The sequence below is a fragment of the Erpetoichthys calabaricus genome, chromosome 2 (assembly GCF_900747795.2).
Source record: "Erpetoichthys calabaricus chromosome 2, fErpCal1.3, whole genome shotgun sequence".
Classification (NCBI taxonomy): Eukaryota; Metazoa; Chordata; class Cladistia; order Polypteriformes; family Polypteridae; genus Erpetoichthys; species Erpetoichthys calabaricus.
The window spans coordinates 194665946-194686383 of record NC_041395.2 but is presented as its reverse complement, the minus strand read 5'-3'; the positions used below and the strand labels follow the sequence as shown (position 1 = coordinate 194686383).

The window sequence follows — 20438 nt, the reverse complement described above, 5'->3', positions numbered from 1 at the left end:
GTATTCTTCTTTCTTTGATAACCTCATCTTGAACTTTGAATTCCAGGCTTTTTGACTTTCTCAACAAAAATAAGGAGAACAAACTCAACTACTTATTTGAAAAACAAACCAGTGAAGTAAACTTCCACCATTCTCTTCAACAGTAATCTTGTAGTAAATATACTGTCTGACCTCCCTCTTCTACAGGATGAATAATCACTACTCAGCAAGGGTCTGTCTTTTGTTCCATGACCAAAAAACAAACCCCAAGTCCACATTGACCTTAACTGCTTTTATCACAAGACTCTTCTCACATCATGCTTTTCAACAGAAATCAGCACTGTGAAAGACAGTGATACTGTCACTGAAACAATCATCTTCATTAATCCCAAGCAGAGTTTCTGCACCACATTGGCTTAACACTTTGCATCTTTTGATTATTTCATCAATCAGTGCTCACACCAAATTCCTGGTAAAACTTTTTTGTCCCAGCAAACACTGGAGCATGCATACCAAACTTGCACTTCAGGCACTACACTGTGGTGTAGTGTATTGGGAGTCTGTAAGACGTGTGGTTAAATAATGCACATTGGGCTTTGAGGGTGCGACAGGGAGGTGTTTGGTGTGGAGGTGATAGCTTGATTAGGTCAGCTGGTTCACATCGGCACTCTGTGGACAATAATTTGGATGCCTCACCCAAAGGAGCATAAAGGAGCCTAGAAAGACAGAGAACAAGAATAGGAGAAACAGGAGGCTAAAAAGAAGCAAAGAGGAGCGTCAGGGTTGAGCAGGGTTGAGCCAAGTGTTCAGGAATAGTCTTGGGTGAAGTGAGCTGATGGTATTAATGCTCTTTGTGTGCTCAACAGAAGAGACAAGCCACTCCAGGAAGTCCTGGAGAAACCAAGAGATGGCAGTTGGAGAGGGTGTCAGGGCTTGCAGGATTCTCCGGTAAATGCTGAGACACAGAATTTGGACACAAGCTAGATAAAGGGCAGACTGCAGTTGTCAGATGCAAATTTCTGCTGTTGGAATTTTTTTAACCTATTTATTGGATTATTTGTTTGCATTTTAATCTGTACAAGAACACTTTTTATCTATGAATATTTATTTGAAGGAAGCACTGCACTTTTGATTTTTGAATGCTTTGTTTAATTATGAAAATAAAAAGCACTTTGCACATTTGCACCTATTCTTCATGTTATGAGTCCTTATTGCCCAGTCCTCATTTCATGACTATCGATGTCCTGGGTTCAGATGCAAACATGGCAGCTGACCTGGGCATCACATACTGTACACACTCTATACCACCAAAATGATTTGGTCATCAAATTTGCAGATGGGGTGGGGGTGGGGGTGGGGGTGGGGGGTTTGGTTTTAAGTCTGGCAGAAGGAACTTTATATTGCAGAAGCCTTAAAACAACTCTCTCATACGGCTACCTGTCTTCCCCCCACACTGGATCTGACAGATAATTACAGGAAGAGGTAAATTCTACCATTTCTCTTTGGATTAGCAGAAAGAAATTGTCTCTGAATGACAGGTACTTTATTATTGAAAATTCAGATATTTCATTTTTACCTTCTCCCCAAAATCAACAAACCAGATAACCTTGGACACCCAATTGTTTCTACATGCCACTGTCCAATTACTATATTGTAACTTTCCTCGACAGTCTTATGAGACCACTGGTTGAAGGTCTTCTTTCATATTTAAAAGATGCTAACAGTGCTCTGCAGTTGTTTGACACATTTAGGATCCATGGTCCCGACTGCTTTATCTTTACCATGGACATTGCTTCTTTGTATATCGTTATTCCTCATGATGAAGGTCTCAATGCCCTCAGAGAAGTATTCAACAGACATCCAGTCTAGGATCTTCCTACAAGCACCTTCATCAGACTGGCTGAACTGGTTCTTACCCTTAATGCTTTCTCTTTTGATAGCTTTTTCCACTAGGTCATTGGAGTTGTAATGTATACTGGAATGGGACCTAGCTATACCAACATCTTCATCAGCAGGGTGTAAGAGCATCTCTTTTCATCCTACGTAGGCTTTGTACTGGACCTGTCCAAAATATATATCAATGATTGTGTTGGTGCTAACCTTTGCTTCAGAAGCCATCTACAGGAATTTATTAATAATTTTACTAGTTTCCATCCATCTCTCAGGTTTACAGTAGATGTTTCTACCACAGTTCTGCTTCTTTTAAATATCAGTGTATCAGCCTTCCAGGATTTAAAACCTCTGTCTATTACAAGCCAACTAACTCACACTGTTGCCTACTCCTACAGTTCTTTCCATCTCCACCATATAAAAAATTCTCTTCCTTAGACTCCACCACCTCTATAGTGATGAGGTTAACTATTGTAATGAAGAATTCAAAATGAGGAGTTTCTTCACTGATATAGGATATACAGTGATCCCTCGCTATATCGCGCTTCGCCTTTCGCGGCTTCACTCCATCGCGGATTTTATATGTAAGCATATTTAAATATATATCGCAGATTTTTTGCTGGTTCGCGGATTTCTGCGGACAATGGGTCTTTTAATTTCTGGTACATGCTTCCTCAGTTGGTTTGCCCAGTTGATTTCATACAAGGGACGCTATTGGCAGATGGCTGAGAAGCTAGATTGCTTACTTTTCTCTCTCTCTTGCGCTGACTATCTGTGATCCTGACGTATGGGGATTGAGCAGGGGGGCTGTTCGCACACCTAGACGATACAGACGCTCGTCTAAAAATGCTGAAAGATTATCTTCACGTTGCTATCTTTTGTGCAGCTGCTTCCTGAAACGACATGCTGCACAGTGCTTCGCATACTTAAAAGCTCGAAGGGCACGTATTGATTTTTGACTGAAAAACAAACTCTCTCTCTTTCCCTCTCTCTCTCCCTCTCTCTGTCTCTCTCTCTCTCTCTCCCTCTCTCTCCCTTCTCCTGACGGAGGGGGTGTGAGCTGCCGCCTTCAACAGCTTTGTGCCGCGGTGCTTTGCATACTTAAAAGCCAAACAGCCCTATTGATTTGTTTGGTAGAGATTGTTTTCTCTATCTATGTGACATTCTGTGCTCCTGACACGCACTCCTTTGAAGAGGAAGATATGTTTGCATTCTTTTAATTGTGAGACAGAACTGTCATCTCTGTCTTGTCATGGAGCACAGTTTAAACTTTTGAAAAAGAGACAAATATTTGTTTGCAGTGTTTGAATAACGTTCCTGTCTCTCTACAACCTCCTGTGTTTCTGCGCAAATCTGTGACCTAAGCATGACAATATAAAAATAACCATATAAACATATGGTTTCTACTTCGCGGATTTTCTTATTTCGCGGGTGGCTCTGGAACGCAACCGCCGCGATGGAGGAGGGATTACTGTACTTCTAATATTGTGGACAGGCCCCTCAATAAAGCCAAGAGCAGATCTTGTAACATCTACTCTAAGAGTAACCCCAATAATGAAACTAGCATTACACTGGCCCATTCCATCCTAGCATTTTATGTCTCCCACAGGTCATCAAACAAAATTTAACATGTTTGGCAAACGGATCTTTCCACTCTGAGCCTTTTTTTTCCTAACCCTTGTTTGATCTCTCCCATTGTCTATCTAACCTATGTAAAATTCTCATCCGCAGTTCACTTCCCTTCACAAAGGAGATCCACTTTTCTCACTAGGCACTTTGAGATACAACAGGAGACACTGTTACTTACAAATATGTCATCAACAATACCATGTTATCTGGCCCCTCCAATAAGTTAAGTATTGCACGATGGACCCCTTTTCTGCCTAAAATTCTTATTTATTGGATTTCCTGTAGGAAGTACATAGCTATCTACAAGGGTTAAAACATGAAAACTTCTATCAGATAGTTTCAGGGTGCACCTCTGAGCTGTTAAAATCAATGACAAAGACTATTGTAGAACACTTCACATACCTCTATCGTAGCCACATTGAGCTCTCTCTTTGTGTTCTTTCACAGATCTTTAAAGACACTTTTCAGAGGAAAAACAGGAGGATATATAGCCAAAAGATTTTGTTTTTAACCTTCTTTCCTTTTCAATGTGGAAAGTAACCTTTATACTTTGCAGTCTGATACAGCCTTACACTCCAAAAGAACAGCATATATAGAATGCAATATACTGTATATATAATAAACAGGATACATGTAGTGTAATTTATATTATTTGTTGTTAGTTATCCTACAGAATTTATTATTTTGACAACACTTGAAGAGCAGAGTAACAGAATATTCAGACCTGATACACCCACATCACTAATTAGTTACAGTGTAGACAAATATTAACAAATTATAACCTCATTTAATTCAATATACAGTACCATATCTTTTTAGAAACTGCATATTTTGCTGTCTTTTGCAGTACAGTTTTAGAAATTAGGTATGACAAATTGTGGTAACAGTATCTAATAATACAATTAAACATACACAGATAAATAAAGATCTGGTACAGTGATATTAAATATCACCTATAAGAATCAAGCAAACATATATTCATAGTTTCATAATGCAGGAGGTTGTTCATGTCAGCCTCATTTCCCACAGTTTTATGCTTGCCCAAGGGAAGTGTACTATATTGTTTCATTTTTCACTTAGAAATGCTTCTAAATCTCATTTTCATTCTCTTTAAATCATTCTCATTCTGTGACATTATTTTTACACTGTTAGTAATATCTTTATTCTGTCATTTTGCAAGTATAAAATAAAATAAGAGGCATCTGTTAAAAAGGCAACCTAAATATATTTTTTAACTTTCATTAAAGCAAAAGGGAAAAAAACAAAATGGATAGAGGGCAGTGGGGGGTAGGGGTGGTTGTGAGAATGAATAAACTGGGCGTGTAAGCACATCCTGACAGCAAGTCATCTTCTGATAGAAGATCTAAAAACCACTGCGGCAGCAACAGAAACACATCTTTGAACAAAATGAATTTTTATTATATGCCTAGCATATAGCTGTGTAATGAAGGTGAAGTTGCGGCTGGAATACCAAGTAGCTTTATGAGCTTGCAGTACCATGAGCACCAACTGTTTACTGGAACATTGGTACCTAGGAGTGACAGCTTCTCAAAATCAGTTAAAGTAGGCCACTGAGACCAAGCAGTTAAAGGAATTGCTACTACAAGTTTTGCAAAGAAATACGGTAGATCATATTTTTATAAGATTAATAAATACTTTAAGCCATATGTGAATTCTGATGTTTTGTTTTAAAAATTATATCTAATTGTGCTTGTTCTGGAATTGACTGTTGATTATCTTTTTCATTTGTCTGTTGTCAGGGATGCTTTACATTTTTAGGAAATCTAAAACTTGCAAGGTTTTTTTTCAGATTGCCATGATGAAGAGATGATGGTGATATAGGAAAGGCCTTGAAAGGAAAAACAATACCTGGAGTGAAGCAGAGTGTATTTTCATTTGGTGTTCTTTCTCTTGGCTTTAAGAATAAGGGGAATGTGCAGGACTGTGTTAACTAATGGGGGATACAATTGATGAGCCACAGCATGAAGTTATGGGAAAGAGTAGTGGAAGCTAGGTTAAGAAGGGAGGTGATGATTAGTGAGCAGCAGTATGGTTTATTGCCAAGAAAGAGCACCACAGATGCGATGTTTGCTCTGAGGATGTTGATGGAGAAGGCCAGAAGGAGTTGTATTGCGTTTTTGTGGACCTGGAGAAAGCATATGACAGGGTGCCTCGAGAGGAGCTGTGGTATTGTATGAGGAAGTCGGGAGTGGCAGAGAAGTACGTAAGAGTTGTACATGATATGTACGAGGGAAGTGTGACAGTGGTGAGGTCTGCGGTAGGAGTGACGGATGAATTCAAGGTGGAGGTGGGATTACATCAGAGATCGGCTCTAAGCCCTTTCTTATTTGCAATGGTGTCGGACAGGTTGACAGACGAGATTAGACTGGAGTCCCCATGGACTATGATGTTTGCTGATGACATTGTGATCTGTAATGATAGTAGGGAGCAGGTTGAGGAGACTCTGAGGAGGTGGAGATACTGTATGCTCTGAAGAGGAGAGGAATGAAGGTCAGTAGGAACAAAACAGAATACATGTGTGTAAATGAGAGGGAGGTTAGTGGAATGGTAAGGATGCAGGGAGTAGATTTGGTGGATAAGTTTAAATACTTGGGATCAACAGTACAGAGTAATGGGTATTGTAGAAGAGAGGTGCAACAGAGAGTGCAGACTGGGTGGAGAAGTGTGTCAGGAGTGATTTGTGACAGATGGGTAACAGCAAGAGTGAAAAGGAAGGTCTACAGGACTGTAGTGAGACCAGCTATGTTATATGGGTTGGAGACTGTGGCACTGACCAGAAAGCAGGAGACAGAGCTGGAGGATGCTAAGCTTTGCATTGGGTGTGACGAGGATGGATAGGATTAGAAATGAGTACATTAGAGGGTCAGCTCAAGTTGGATGGTTGGGAGATAAAGTCAGAGAGGCAAGATTCTGTTGGTTTGGTCATGTGCAGAGGAGAGACACTGAGTATCTTGGGAAAAGGATATTAAGGATAGAGCTGCCAGGGAAGAGGAAAAGAGGAAGGCCTAAGGAGAGGTTTATGGATGTGGTGAGAGAGGACATGCAGGTGACGGGTGTAACAGAACTAGATGCAGAGGACAGAAAGATATGGAAGAAGATGATCTGCTGTGGCAACTCCTAATGGGAGCAGCCAAAAGAAAAAGAAGTTCTATCTCACGGCTTAAAATAGTGAGCACTTTGTATTTTGGTTTAACTGGAACACCACTTTGGGGCAACAATATAGTATAGAAATTGTTGGAGTCCCAAAACAGAATTTGGCGTAGTTTTTTGTTAGGAGTACTACAGGAATTTAAATTTGTTTTTTAAAGAATAAATTATTCTTACACTTACTCAAAATGAAGGTGATCACAGAAGAATCTGGTAATTTAGTACTCAAGTATTAAAATGTATTTTCAAGAGTATGCTATTTAGCATGTTTTGACTGATTTTATTATAGGCACTGTATGTACATAACAACCATCAATATTCAGCCTTCACAGATAATTGCGCTATTTCCCAGTGACTCTGAGGTCCTACAGGGGCAATTCATTGCTCAAGTGGGTAACATTGTGGATGCTTAGAGGGGTGTAATTATGACAGAAGGTTTTTCATTGGTGTATCTGTTATCAAGAATGCAAAGACCAAAAGTCACTGTTCCACTTTGCAGCCATGTATTACGATTTAAGACCTCTTTACCAGATGCAACTTCAAAAAACTATGGGTATAAGATGGCTACTGTTTGTCTTTAAAAATAGGAAAAGTTGCTAAGAGGATTATGCTACATTGAAAAAAGAGTGGACCAACTATGTGTCCTTTCATGCATACTTGCTAAACATCTAGACATTGAAGAAGTCATACATACCATTGCCTCTTAACTGCCATTGTTATGAACAAGATGCAATGGTATTTCCTGTATTTACAATGTTGTAATCTCTTGCTGCCCAACAAAATTAATGGGAAACTGCTAGTGTGTTGTGCTCCTTCTATTTATAATTAGGAGGGCTTGAAGTTTCTTGGAAAGCCTTGCTGTCAAAAGAAGTGGTCTGAAAGCAGTGCATCTGGCACAGGGCACAAGAAGATAGTGTGTTGTGATTTTTTTTTTTTTTTTTTTTTTTTTACTTTTTTCTGTCTTCCCGGCCATCTGATCTTATCATTGGACTCATCATTAGAGAATTAAAACCAATACTTTATATAAGAACCGTACATCTCTACTAATTATATATCTCTCTCATAGTACTAGGGTGTTGTACCGTGTTAGCCATTATTGATTACATCTTGCCTGAGTTGCCTCAAAAGCTTGCATATTGTAATCTTTTTAGTTAGCCAATAAAAGGTGTCATTTTGCTTGACTTCTCAATATATCTCTCTCATGTAAGTGTGTATTATTTGTTTTTGTATGATATCTATTCATTATTGTTCCCATCTAATTTTAATTTGTTTTTCTTTTCATGTAACTATTTCTTTGAGCCGTGTCCTATGAATGAAAATGAACTATAGAAATAAATATTGTTGTAGTTGAAAAACTGAAGTAGGTGAGCATAGAAACTGTGTTATAGCCAATGCACCAATTAGATATTTATTGTGGGTGTGCCTACATAGCATAACTCTGGTTTAGAAAACATTTTAAACAGTTGTTGAAACTATAGTAATTTAGCTATGATATTTAGAGTCTTGGAAGGTACAAAACAATAGTATAATGACTCTAAATGCAATAAGTAAATATATATTTATATTAAGTATATTTCATTTGTTTGCTTTATAGGACCTCCATCTGCTCCAGAAAACCCCATCTCTGTTATTAATGAGACATCAGTGATTCTGGAATGGAGCCCACCCCGTGAAAATGGAGGTCGAGGTGATGTTACATACAACATAAATTGTAGAAAGTGTCCATCTGAGGGAAGAATGTGTAATCCATGTGGAAGTGGTCTTCACTTCATCCCACGCCAATCTGGGCTCATCTACACAAAAGTTCTTGTCACAGATCTGCAACCACATACCAATTATATATTTGACATTGAGGCAGTTAATGGAGTTTCAGACCTAAACTCTAACCCACGGCCGTACATTTCTGAGAATGTCACCACCAGCCAAGCAGGTAAATAATAGGCAAAAAATATGCAATATATTATTTTAATTATATTAATCAAAGTGAGTGTGGGAAATTGGTTGGTTTTCCTTCAGTCTGTAAGTAGCAAATGTTGTTGTGCTTACATCAACTCTGTATCACTAGTGTATCATGTATCCTTTATCAATAGGCATTTTAATAACATTCAAAACTTGATCCTCGCCCTAATGATGAATTTGATATTTTCTTTATTAATTTGTTGTATTTGGCTTGAAATTCAAAGTAAAGGTTTTAATAAATAAATAAAATAACAGTGTAATTGCAGTCTCTGATGAAAACATGAATACCCTGCCAAAAACACCAACAGTCAAAATAAATTGAAAATCTTACACAACCTTTTATCTTCTCAGTAACATCCTTCTCTCACAAGTGGCCTATCAGGTTATCATTCAGCAAAGTTATGAGTGGAAAAATACCCATAATTCCATCTCATTTTCAATTCCTTTGTGTTCTATATAACACAAAACTTAACAAACTGACAGCATGATCTGTCAAAGTAAGAAAACATTCATGGGCATGTCATCAGCTTTTCCAATGCAGTGATTTCATGCACCCCTTCTAACAGTCATCCACTGAAACTGTAACTGCCAAAATAATTGTTCATTTTAATCCATCTTATCCTCTATCTTCCAAAATAGATATGTTTAGCATGCAACAAAGACATTGAAAACTGACCAAGTAACATGAAGTGGTGCTGTATTCAAGTATTTCCTGTATTACTGTTGAACTTCCTGGATAGGCCATCACTGCATATAACAATGAGTAGCCTGTCATCTCTATCAGCATAGATCATTAAGCATGAAGATTTGGGAAAAACCCAGATTCCACAAGAGAAAGTAAATAGTTTTTTTTTTAATAGACATAATGAAAGGGTCAAGTTAAGGAAATATTAATAAGAACATTGCTACAAAAATAATGTCAAAAACAAACTACCTACAGTCCTCAGAAAAGGTAGAAGTTGACATGTAATTCATTAACAAGATACTTAAAATGTCAAAACTTTCAGGCCCAATTCCCATGTCAGCTGCCTGTTCCAAACATGAACACTCTATATTGTATCATGGCACCAACTATTTGTGTGGAAAGCTACATAGGTCTGACAGTGGACTCATTATTGGCACTGATGCATCCACTTCATGGTACACAATTTGAACCACATTACACCAAAAAGAGAAACAGAATGGGAGGGGAGGGTGTTGGTGACATTGAATCAAATTGCCATAATTTTTAAAAGGCATGGGGTAGCTTGTTGTTGCAGTCTGCTTGGTTATTTGTATAACAGTTAGTGATTGTGCATCACAGCTCCAAAGTCTGGATCTGAATCACAGCCATGTCACTATTTACATGGAGTTTGCACATTCTCCCCAAGTCTGATGGGTTTTTAAGAACAACTGATGATTCAGAACTAATGAATGATTGTGGATGGTACAGTATGTAAGTATTTGCTGCAAAGGGCTAGTGCCAAATTAGGAGCCAGGGTTAGGTCCATTCCTGGGCCCTATGCTTTAGGGGTAGGTTTCTGCCTCACAACCTTAAACTGGATTAAACAAGTTTGGAAGTTAAAAGATATGTGGAATTTAAGCAACATTACCAAAATCTCTAACTAGAGTATTTTTTGTTTACAATAACTACTGAGCCTTAACACAAATGCTTGTATACTACAGAGACTTTCCAGCATTGGTAGCTAGATAATTCCAGAGTTTTCTGATGTTATTGGACCTTATTGTTCAAAATGCTTAAATTTTATTTATTCTTGGAATTTAAAGCATAGCTGCACTTTAAGATTGCAGTTTTCACTCATACAAATTAAGTAAGGTAAGGAAAGGCTAAGTCATTTATAATTTTACATGTAAAGGGGGGAATTTTAAAATGCCTATGAGCTTTACTTGAAAGCAATGTATTCATTTAAGACCATGGAGTTATGCTGTTGTCACGATCCACACCTGGAAAAGTGGTTCCAGAAAAATGAGAGTTATACTGTCATGCATTTAATTGTGCTGACTATCTGCATTAATGATAGACAATGATAGTCTGAAAGTCAGACAATTATGTATTGTAATAGTTAATTCTGTTTGATAAAAAAATCACCTTTTCAATAGTCTTCATAACTAAGAAACTGCCTTTATTGACACCATGGTTTAAAAAGTCTGTAAATGTAACTGCTCGTGGATGAATTAGATAAGTTCTATTCAACTAATTTAAAGTTGTAAAAAAATGTCTCTTAATTAACAAAAGATGTGGTATTAATTGGTTTAAATGATAAATGTTATTAATTTTCATTACCATACAAATCTTTCTAAACTAGGTTGCCTAATGACAACTTGTGAAGACAGAAAATAACTGGTCTAAACTGTGAGAGGCAGCATTGTTAAATGCAAAAAGGAACAGTGGAGTACTGCATAGATTTCACATCGTTTGATACATACAGTATGGCGTGAAACAGAGCAGTGCTTAAGAGTCAAGCTGAATTTTCATGTCAATGTTGTAGAACGGCATGGGTAATAGTATTAAGATTTGTGATTAAACCTAAAACATAATGATGATGGATTTATTTCTGTACTTGGGGAAATTAGAATATCACTTCCACCCCAAGATAATGCTGTGTCTGTGCCTTGACCGGGATGAAAATCAGACTGAAATTTCTCCTAAAGGCTGCCATATCAGATTTAGATGAGTTCAATTCAAGGACCATGATAAATGAATCAGGATCAATGCTGATCAATAAAGATTTTTAATTATATTCAGTATGAGCTGTGTAACTACTGCAGGTGAGTGCTTCAATAAGTTGATTAGAAATGCTGTCTGAAGGACAGTTTGTAGGAGTCATTGTAAAACTCAATTTAGAAGATTCCTGTACTGGCATTAATATTAATGTACTAAAGTTATATGCACAGGGACTGATCCATTGAAAACTGATCTTATGTTATCTTGTTTAATATGTAAAAATATTTAAATTAATTTCTACTAATATCAGGTAGAATTGTTTTTGACATTTTAAACTTCTTACAGTATCTTCAAGATGTTTTATATGGCTTGTTTTTTCTCATTGATTCAAACCAGTAAACCTTGAAACTTTGTTGATTTCATTTGCACACTAAACATCAGCATTCTAACCTTAACATAGGATGTGGTAATATTATTATTATTATTATTATTATCCATCCATCCACTTTCCAACCCGCTGAATCCGAACACAGGGTCACGGGGGTCTGCTGGAGCCAATCCCAGCCAACACAGGGCACAAGGCAAGAAACAATCCCGGGCAGGGTGCCAGCCCACCGCATAGCTGGTTCCCTACCCTCCGCATAGCTGGTTCCCTACCCTCAATAGATTCCCAATAGATCAAATGAGACAGAATTTAGCATTTGCTATGTGGAATTAAATATAACGGAAATAAGTAATATACAGTAATCCCTCCTCCATCGCGGGGGTTGCGTTCCAGAGCCACCCGCGAAATAAGAAAATCCGCGAAGTAGAAGCCATATGTTTATATGGTTATTTTTATATTGTCATGCTTGGGTCACAGATTTGCGCAGAAACACAGGAGGTTGTAGAGAGACAGGAACGTTATTCAAACACTGCAAACAAACATTTGTCTCTTTTTCAAAAGTTTAAACTGTGCTCCATGACAAGACAGAGATGACAGTTCTGTCTCACAATTAAAAGAATGCAAACATATTTTCCTCTTCAAAGGAAACAGAGAGGAAAGCAAACAAATCAATAGGGCTGTTTGGCTTTTAAGTATGCGAAGCACCGCCGGTACAAAGCTGTTGAAGGCGGCAGCTCACACCCCCTCCGTCAGGAGCAGGGAGAGAGAGAGACAGAGACAGAGAAAAACAAAGTCAAAAATCAATACGTGCCCTTTGAGCTTTTAAGTATGCGAAGCATCATGCAGCATGTCGCTTCATGAAGCAGCTGCACACAGAAGGTAGCAACGTGAAGATAATCTTTCAGCATTTTTAGACGAGCATCCGTATCGTCTAGGTGTGCGAACAGCCCCCCTGCTCACACCCCCTACGTCAGGATCAGAGAAAGTCAGCGCAAGAGAGAGAGAGAGAAAGTAAGTTGGGTAGCTTCTCAGCCATCTGCCAATAGCGTCCCTTGTATGAAATCAACTGGGCAAACCAACTGAGGAAGCATGTATCAGAAATTAAAAGACCCATTGTCCTCAGAAATCCACGAACCAGCAAAAAATCCGCGATATATATTTAAATATGCTTACATATAAAATCTGCGATAGAGTGAAGCCGTGAAAGGCGAAGCGCGATATAGCGAGGGATCACTGTATTTCAAAAATAAAGAGAAACAGGAAAATAAAATTACATAATTTGGGTTTATGAGCTAGCTAATAAGTACAATGCTTATTAAACATTCATAATGGATTGAGCCTCGCCTGCAGGGCCAGACAATGTCCTGAAGCAATTAAGACAATGCTGCATTACACAATACATGACATGGAGTACAATTCTAGTCTAGTTATGCTTACATTTTACAATGCACTTTTGCGTCTGATGCTATATAATACATTTTTTATTTATATAGCGCCTTTCCCATGCTCAAGGCACTTACAGAATATAATAAAGAACGGCAGAATATACAGTATATAGCATTGTACAAACCAGACAAATAAATAAAGAAGATTAAGACAGTAAATTCTGAAAAAAACAGACAACATAATTGATGGTCTAGCACACACATACAGGTTACATTGGCATCTTGACAGAGAAGTAAACTAAGAGAAAGGTAATAAAGTCAAGTAGAGCTAAAAGCCTTCCTGAACAGATGAGTTTTGAGTTGTTTTTTAAAAGAATTCATGGAGTCAGCTGACCTGATTAATTTTGGTAGGTCATTCCAGAGTCTGGGCGCTATACAGCTGAAGGCCCTGTCACCCATAGAGTGTAGATTAGTGAGGGGCACAACAAGATTACCAGAATCAGAGGACCTTAGTGGGCGGGCAGGCACATAGTGATGGAGGAGGTCACTGATGTAGTGTGGTGCGAGGTTATTTAAAGCTTTGTAGGTTATTAGTAGGATTTTATATTCGATTCTGTAGGACACAGGGAGCCAGTGAAGATGGAGCAGGATGGGTGTGATGTGCTCGCTGCTGCTGGTTCGAGTAAGGACTCTTGCAGCTGAGTTTTGAATAAGCTGGAGCTGTGATATAAGATTAGAAGGGGCACCTGCCAGTAGGGAATTACAATAATCGGTGCGGGATGTGATAAAAGCATGGACAAGTTTCTCAGCATTAGAGAAGGAGAGGAAGGAGCGAACACGGGGTATGTTACGGAGGTGAAAGTAAGAAAGTTTCTTAATGTGATTTATGTGGGTGGAATAAGTGAGGGAGGAATCAAAAATGACACCAAGATTTTTTACAGTAGAGGCAGGTCTGATGAGATCACTGCCAAGATGGACTGGGAAGGAGCTCATTTTATTAAGTTGCATTTTAGTCCCAATTTGCAGGAGTTCAGTTTTATTGCAATTTAATTTTAAAGAGTTCTGCTCCATCCAGGTTTTAATTTCACTAAGGCAGGTTGTGAGCTGAGAAAGCTCTGATGAAGTTCCACTTTTAACATTGAAGTAGAGCTGGGTATCATCTGCATAAAAATGATAACCCAATCCATAACTACGGATAATATGGCCAAGGGGAAGCATATAAATGCAGAAAAGCAGAGGACCAAGGACAGAGCCCTGAGGGACTCCTTGTGTGACTGGCACGGAGTTGGATCTGCTGTTGCCAAGACTAACAAACTCTTGCCTATCAGTCAGATAGGACTTGAACCACTGGAGGGCAGTGCCAGAGATACCCAGCATGTTCTCCATTCTGGACAGTAGGATGTCATGTCTGACTGTGTCAAATGCTGCACTGAGGTCTAACAGAATTAATATGCTAGTTTGTCCAGAGTCTGCTGCCATAAGCAAATCATTGGTTACTCGTAGCAGAGCAGTTTCACAGCTGTGCCGCGCCCTGAATCCAGACTGAAAGGGTTCCATCAAATTATTAGAGGTTAAGTAATTGGTGAGTTGGGAAGCTACAACACGCTCAAGAACTTTTGACAGGAAAGGTAAGTGGGAAATAGGCCGGAAATTGTTAAGATTGTCAGCATCAAGGCCAGACTTTTTTAACATTGGGGTTACAGAAGCAATTTTAAAAGTGAGCGGCACGGAGCCAGTGTCAAGGGATGAGTTTATTATTGTTGTAACAGTCGGGATTATGGCATGAAGGCAGGATTTATGTAGTGTGGTGGGGATGGGGTCCAGTACACAAGTAGTCGGCCTCATCTTACAAAGCAGGTTATTAACAAACGCAGAAGTGACTTGTGAGAACTTAGAGAAGGAGCTGGATGGAGTGGGAAAACAGGGAGAGATATAAACAGATGATATATTTATGTTAGTTGAATTATTTAGATCTTTAATTTTGTTACGGAAAAAGTGGAGGAATTCCTCACAGACTTCAGTAGAAGAGGTAGTTGGACCAGATGCGGGTTCTAGGATGCTGTGTGCTGTTTTCATAATCATATTGCAAAAGTTGCATAACAGCTGCACAGAAAGATCAAAGATGGGGTGGTAGACTTATTCTTGGACTTCAGAGTACAGAGTTTTGAGGAAATCAGACTTAGCAAGTAAATGCTAAACGGAGTCATGATAGTGTTATTTAAGATAAATTGAATCTGTAAGGTGGAATTCATTTGTTATGTTAAAATGAGATTTTTGGCTCTTTAGGAAGGATACAGTAGTCTATTTAAAGACGCTTTAAGCATACATTTTGCTAGATTGTTAGCAAATGTTTTTCACATAGACAATTAAGAATATAGTGCAACAAATGACCTAGCAAATTAGTTGGAAGTAGCACCTTGAAGTATTCAGATCCTAACTTTACAACACCGTGGAGCAGTTAAAGAGCCATGTCAAACTGAAAGTCTTGCTATTGTAAAAATGTTTTACTGGAACTTTTGTAAAATTGAGTTGAGACAGACCATTCAGCCAACAAGCTCATCCATTCTATTCATCTAGAGTGTCCTAAATAGCATCAAGTTGAAATTTGAATGCCCCTAAAGTGTTGATTTCATGTGTCTATCATTCTCTGCATGAAAAAAAGATCTTTCTAACATTTTTGCAGATGCCCTTAACAAGTTTCAAACCATATGCCCGTGTTCTTGTTACAGAATTTATTTCAAAGTAACAACAACAACTGTTAATTCTGCTTCATAATTATAAACACTTCAGTCACCTCTTAATCTCTGTTTGCATAATTTGAAATCAGCTTAGTCTCTCAACTCTGAACTAGTACTGCTATGTCTTTTTTTTATAATATGGAGATGTAGGACAAAGTGGTCATTGCCCATTCTGCTAGGCTTTAGTCACACCAGGCCTGTTAAGGCAGCAAATTTACCAGATATTCAGCTGCACTTTTCCCCACTTACTTGCCAATCTAAGTGTATGAACTCTTCGTACCTCGACCTGCCTGTGCTACATCTGATAGCAAAGGTGTAAATCACAGTTGTACTTCATTTTTGCAGAGACTTACTGAGTTAGAAGGCGTGAAATGGACTCAAGCAAGAACAAAGAGCTGTAAATCAATGAATTACAAATCTGATGAACAGATGAACTCACCTATAAGGAAACCCTGATTTTGTAGATGGAAGTGACTTTAATCCAATAAGGAGAAGTTATACATTCCCTTAAAACTCTCTGCATCATCCCGAAGATTCTCTTGGGACACTCTCTCAAGGAAATTCCAACAGGAACTCATCTCACACTCTCCAGAATGACTGAAAAACTCTGAAACTAAAAAGCTATGAGCTGCTTTTCCTTGGGGAGCTAAAGCCCACAATTTTTTCTTTGTGAGCCAGAGAAGCAGCCATCACATTAAGAAGGGAACTTCTGCATCTATACTCTTGTACCAGAAAGAGTAATGCTTTTTCCTATGAAATTACAGATGACACGGACAAGGGCCTAACTGAGGAAAACTCTGCACAGCACCAAGGATCATGCAGCAAAGAGGAAGACTGCACTCCCAATACAAGGAGAATCCTAAATATCCAGTAAACAGACAGTCTGTTATGTTTGTTTGTCTGTCTAGTGTGTCTACGTCTAGTCTTATATATCAACAAATGTATGCAGTTATCATATTTCTGTTATACTTATGTTTTTCAATAAATTATTCTCTTTCTTAAAATGAGTGTGTCTCACTTACCTTGATATAAGTCTAAAGACTAGAGACCCACCTCGTACAACAGAGAAAGGTAACATAAATTAAGTAGGAGCTTTCCTGAACTTTCTAATTAAATGCCGATATTGCTGAAAGCAAAACTTATAATTAATTAACCAAGATAAAATTCATCTTTCAGTTCCTACAGAGACCATAACTGAGCACAGTACTCCCGATGACACTTCACTAGTGCATTATAACTTAAACATAACCTCTTTTGTCTTGTACTCCACACATTGTGATATATAATTGAAAATCTTTTTAGCTTTTTTTAATCACTTCTGTTTAGTGGCTGAATATAAATAGTGTTGAGTCCATTGTGACCCCTAAGTCCTTCTCATATGGGAACTTTCAAGTTTCAGACCTCCTATTGTGTATTCAAATCTGAAATTTGTACTTCCTGTATATAATTCTTTATATTTTCTTACATTAAATTTCCCCAGCCACAAAATTGCTGTATGCCATAACAATGTAGCTCATTCTGCTTTATCTGCCTTTCTACCTACTTTGGTATCATCTTCAGATGTAACCAGCATATTGATTATATTCTTGTCCAGATTGTTTGTTTGCTGTATGAAAAGACCAGCGGTCTCAGCAGTGATCCCTGAGGAACACCACTTTTAACATCACCTAATTCTGAGAAAGTTCTCACCAATTTTGTACCAACCTACAGACAGACAGCTGAATTCACACTTCTGTAGTTTATATATATATATATATATATATATATATATATATATATATATATATATATATACATATATGAATCGGTAAGGTGGAATTCATTTGTTATGTTAAAATTAGATTTTTGGCTCTTTAGGAAGGATACAGTAGTCCATATATATATATATATATATATATATATATATATATATATATATATATATATATATATATATATATATAGTTAGGTCCATAAATATTTGGACAGAGACAACTTTTTTCTAATTTTGGTTCTGTACATTACCATAATGAATTTTAAATGAAACAACTCAGATGCAGTTGAAGTGCAGACTTTCAGCTTTAATTCAGTGGGGTGAACAAAACGATTGCATAAAAATGTGAGGCAACTAAAGCATTTTTTGAACACAATCCGTTCATTTCAGGGGCTCAAAAGTAATTGGACAAATTAAATAACTGGAAATAAAATGTTCATTGCTAATACTTGGTTGAAAACCCTTTGCTGGCAATGACAGCCTGAAGTCTTGAACTCATGGACATCACCAGATGTTGGGTTTCCTCCTTTTTAATGCTTTGCCAGCAGCGGCTTTCAGTTGCTGTTTGTTTGTGGGGCTTTCTGTCTGAAGTTTAGTCTTCAACAAGTGAAATGCATGCTCAATTGGGTTAAGATCAGGTAACTGACTTGGCCATTCAAGAATTTTCCACTTCTTTGTTTTAATAAACTCCTGGGTTGCTTTGGCTGTATGTTTTGGGTCATTGTCCATCTGTATCATGAAACGCTGCCCAATCAATTTGACTGCATTTAGTTGGATTTGAACAGACATTAGAGAGTGTTGTTCACTTGGTTGGCTGTTGTGAAGGGGTTTCTCTTCATCATGGAAATGATTCTGTGATCATCTACCACTGTTGTCTTCCGTGGACGTCCAGGTCTTTTTGCATTGCTGAGTTCACCAGTGCTTGCTTTCTTTCTCAGGATGTACCAAACTGTAGATTTTGCCACTCGTAATATTGTAGCAATTTCTCAGATGGGTTTTTTCTGTTTTCGCAGCTTAAGGATGGCTTCTTTCACCTGCATGGAGAGCTCCTTTGACCGCATGTTGTCTATTCACAGCAAAATCTTCCACATGCAAGCACACCTCAGATCAGCTCCAGGCCTTTTATCTGCTTAATTGATAATGGCATAACGACGGACTTGCCCACACCTGCCCATGAAATAGCCTTTGAGTCAAATGTCCAATTACTTTTGAGCCCCTGAAATGAAGGGATTGTGTTAAAAAAATGCTTTAGTTGCTTCACATTTTTATGCAATCGTGTTGTTCACCCCACTGAATTAAAGCTGAAAGTCTGCACTTCAACTGCATCTGAGTGGTTTCATTTAAAATTCATTGTGGTAATGTACAGAACCAAAATTAGAAAAAAGTTGTCTCTGTCCAAATATTTATGGACCTAACTGTATATATATATATAAAATTATTGGCACCTTTTCAAAATTGTGGGTAAATCGTTTTATTTCAAGCATATGATGCTCGTTCAAACTCACCTGTGGCAAGAAACAGGTGCTGGCAATATAGCAATCACACCTGAAGCCAATTACAATGGAGAAAAGTTGACTCAACCTTTCTGTTGTGTGTCTGAGTGTGCCACACTAAGCATGGAGAACAGAAAGAAGAGCAGAGAATTGTCTGAGGACTTGAGAACAAAAATTGTGGAAAAATATCAACAATCTCAAGGCTACAAGTCCATCTCCACAGATCTTCATGTTCCTTTGTCCACTGTGCGCAACATAATCAAGAAGTTCACAACACATGGCACTGTAGCTAATCTCCCTGGACGTGGACGGAAGAGAAAAATTGATAAAAGACTGCAACGAAGGACAGTCTGAATGGTGGATAAACAGCCCCAATCAACTTCAAAACATATTTAAGCTGTTCTGCAGACTCAGGTTGCAACAGTGTCAGCTCGAACTATCCATCGACATCTGAACGAAATGAAACGCTATGGCAGGAGAGCCAGGAGGACCCCACTGCTGACACAGAAACATAAAAAAGCCAGACTGGAGTTTGCCAAAACGTACTTGAGGAACCCAAAATCCTTCTGGGCGAACGTCTTGTGGGCAGATAAGACCAAGGTAGAGTTTTTTGGTAAAGCTCATCATTCTACTGTTTATAGAAAACGGAATGAGGCCTACGAAGAAAAGAACACAGTACCTACAGTCAAACATGGTGGAGGTTCTAAGATGTTTTGGGGATGTTTTACTGCCTCTGGCACTGGATACCTTGACTGTGTGCAAGGCATCATGAAATCTGAAGACTACCAAAAGATATTGGGGCGCAATGTAGGTCCCAGTGTCAGAAAGCTGGGTCTGCATCAGAGGTCATGTGTGTTCCAGCAGGACAATGACCCCAAACATACCTCTAAAAGCACCCAGAAATGGTTGAAGACAAAACGCTGGAGAGTTCTGAAGTGGCCAGCAATGAGTCCGGATCTAAATCCGATTGAACACTTATGGAGAGATCTCAAAATTGCTGTTGGGAGAAGGCGCCCTTCAAATCTGAGAGACCTTGAGCAGTTTGTAAACGAAGAGTGGTCGAAAATTACAGCTGAGAGGTGTAACAAGCTTGTTGATGGTTATAGGAAGCGCTTGATTTCAGTTATTTTTTCCAAAGGGCATACAACCAAATATTAAGTTGAGGGTGCCAATAATTTTGTCCAGCCCGGTTTTTGAGTTTTGTGTGAAATGATGTCAGATTTGGCTTTTTTTCTCTGTTTTTTTGTGTTGTTCCAATGCACATAAAGAAAATAAACTTGTATATACCAAAACATTTGTAATTGTAACACTTTTCTGGGAGAAATGGTGCATTTTCTGGGAAAATACCAGGGGTGCCGATAATTTTGGCCATGACTGTATATACTGTATGTATG

At 38.3% G+C, this 20438-nt stretch overlaps 1 protein-coding gene and 1 long non-coding RNA gene across 3 annotated transcripts in view; one reads left to right on the top strand and one right to left on the bottom strand.

The window, feature by feature from the left end:
• The window catches only part of epha4b (eph receptor A4b), a 496460-nt gene that overhangs the window by 266154 nt on the left and 209868 nt on the right, over window positions 1-20438 (top strand). The window contains exon 5 of one of the 2 annotated variants that reach the window (XM_051922030.1): window positions 8261-8353. In XM_051922030.1, coding sequence (XP_051777990.1) covers window positions 8261-8353 — 93 coding nt within the window. Of the gene's footprint in view, window positions 1-8260; window positions 8597-20438 lie in introns of both variants that reach the window. The other variant, XM_028794919.2, reaches the window with a different exon arrangement.
• LOC127526511 (uncharacterized) overlaps window positions 1-20438 on the bottom strand; it is a 402711-nt gene that overhangs the window by 351384 nt on the left and 30889 nt on the right. The gene's annotated exons all lie outside the window — the stretch shown is intronic.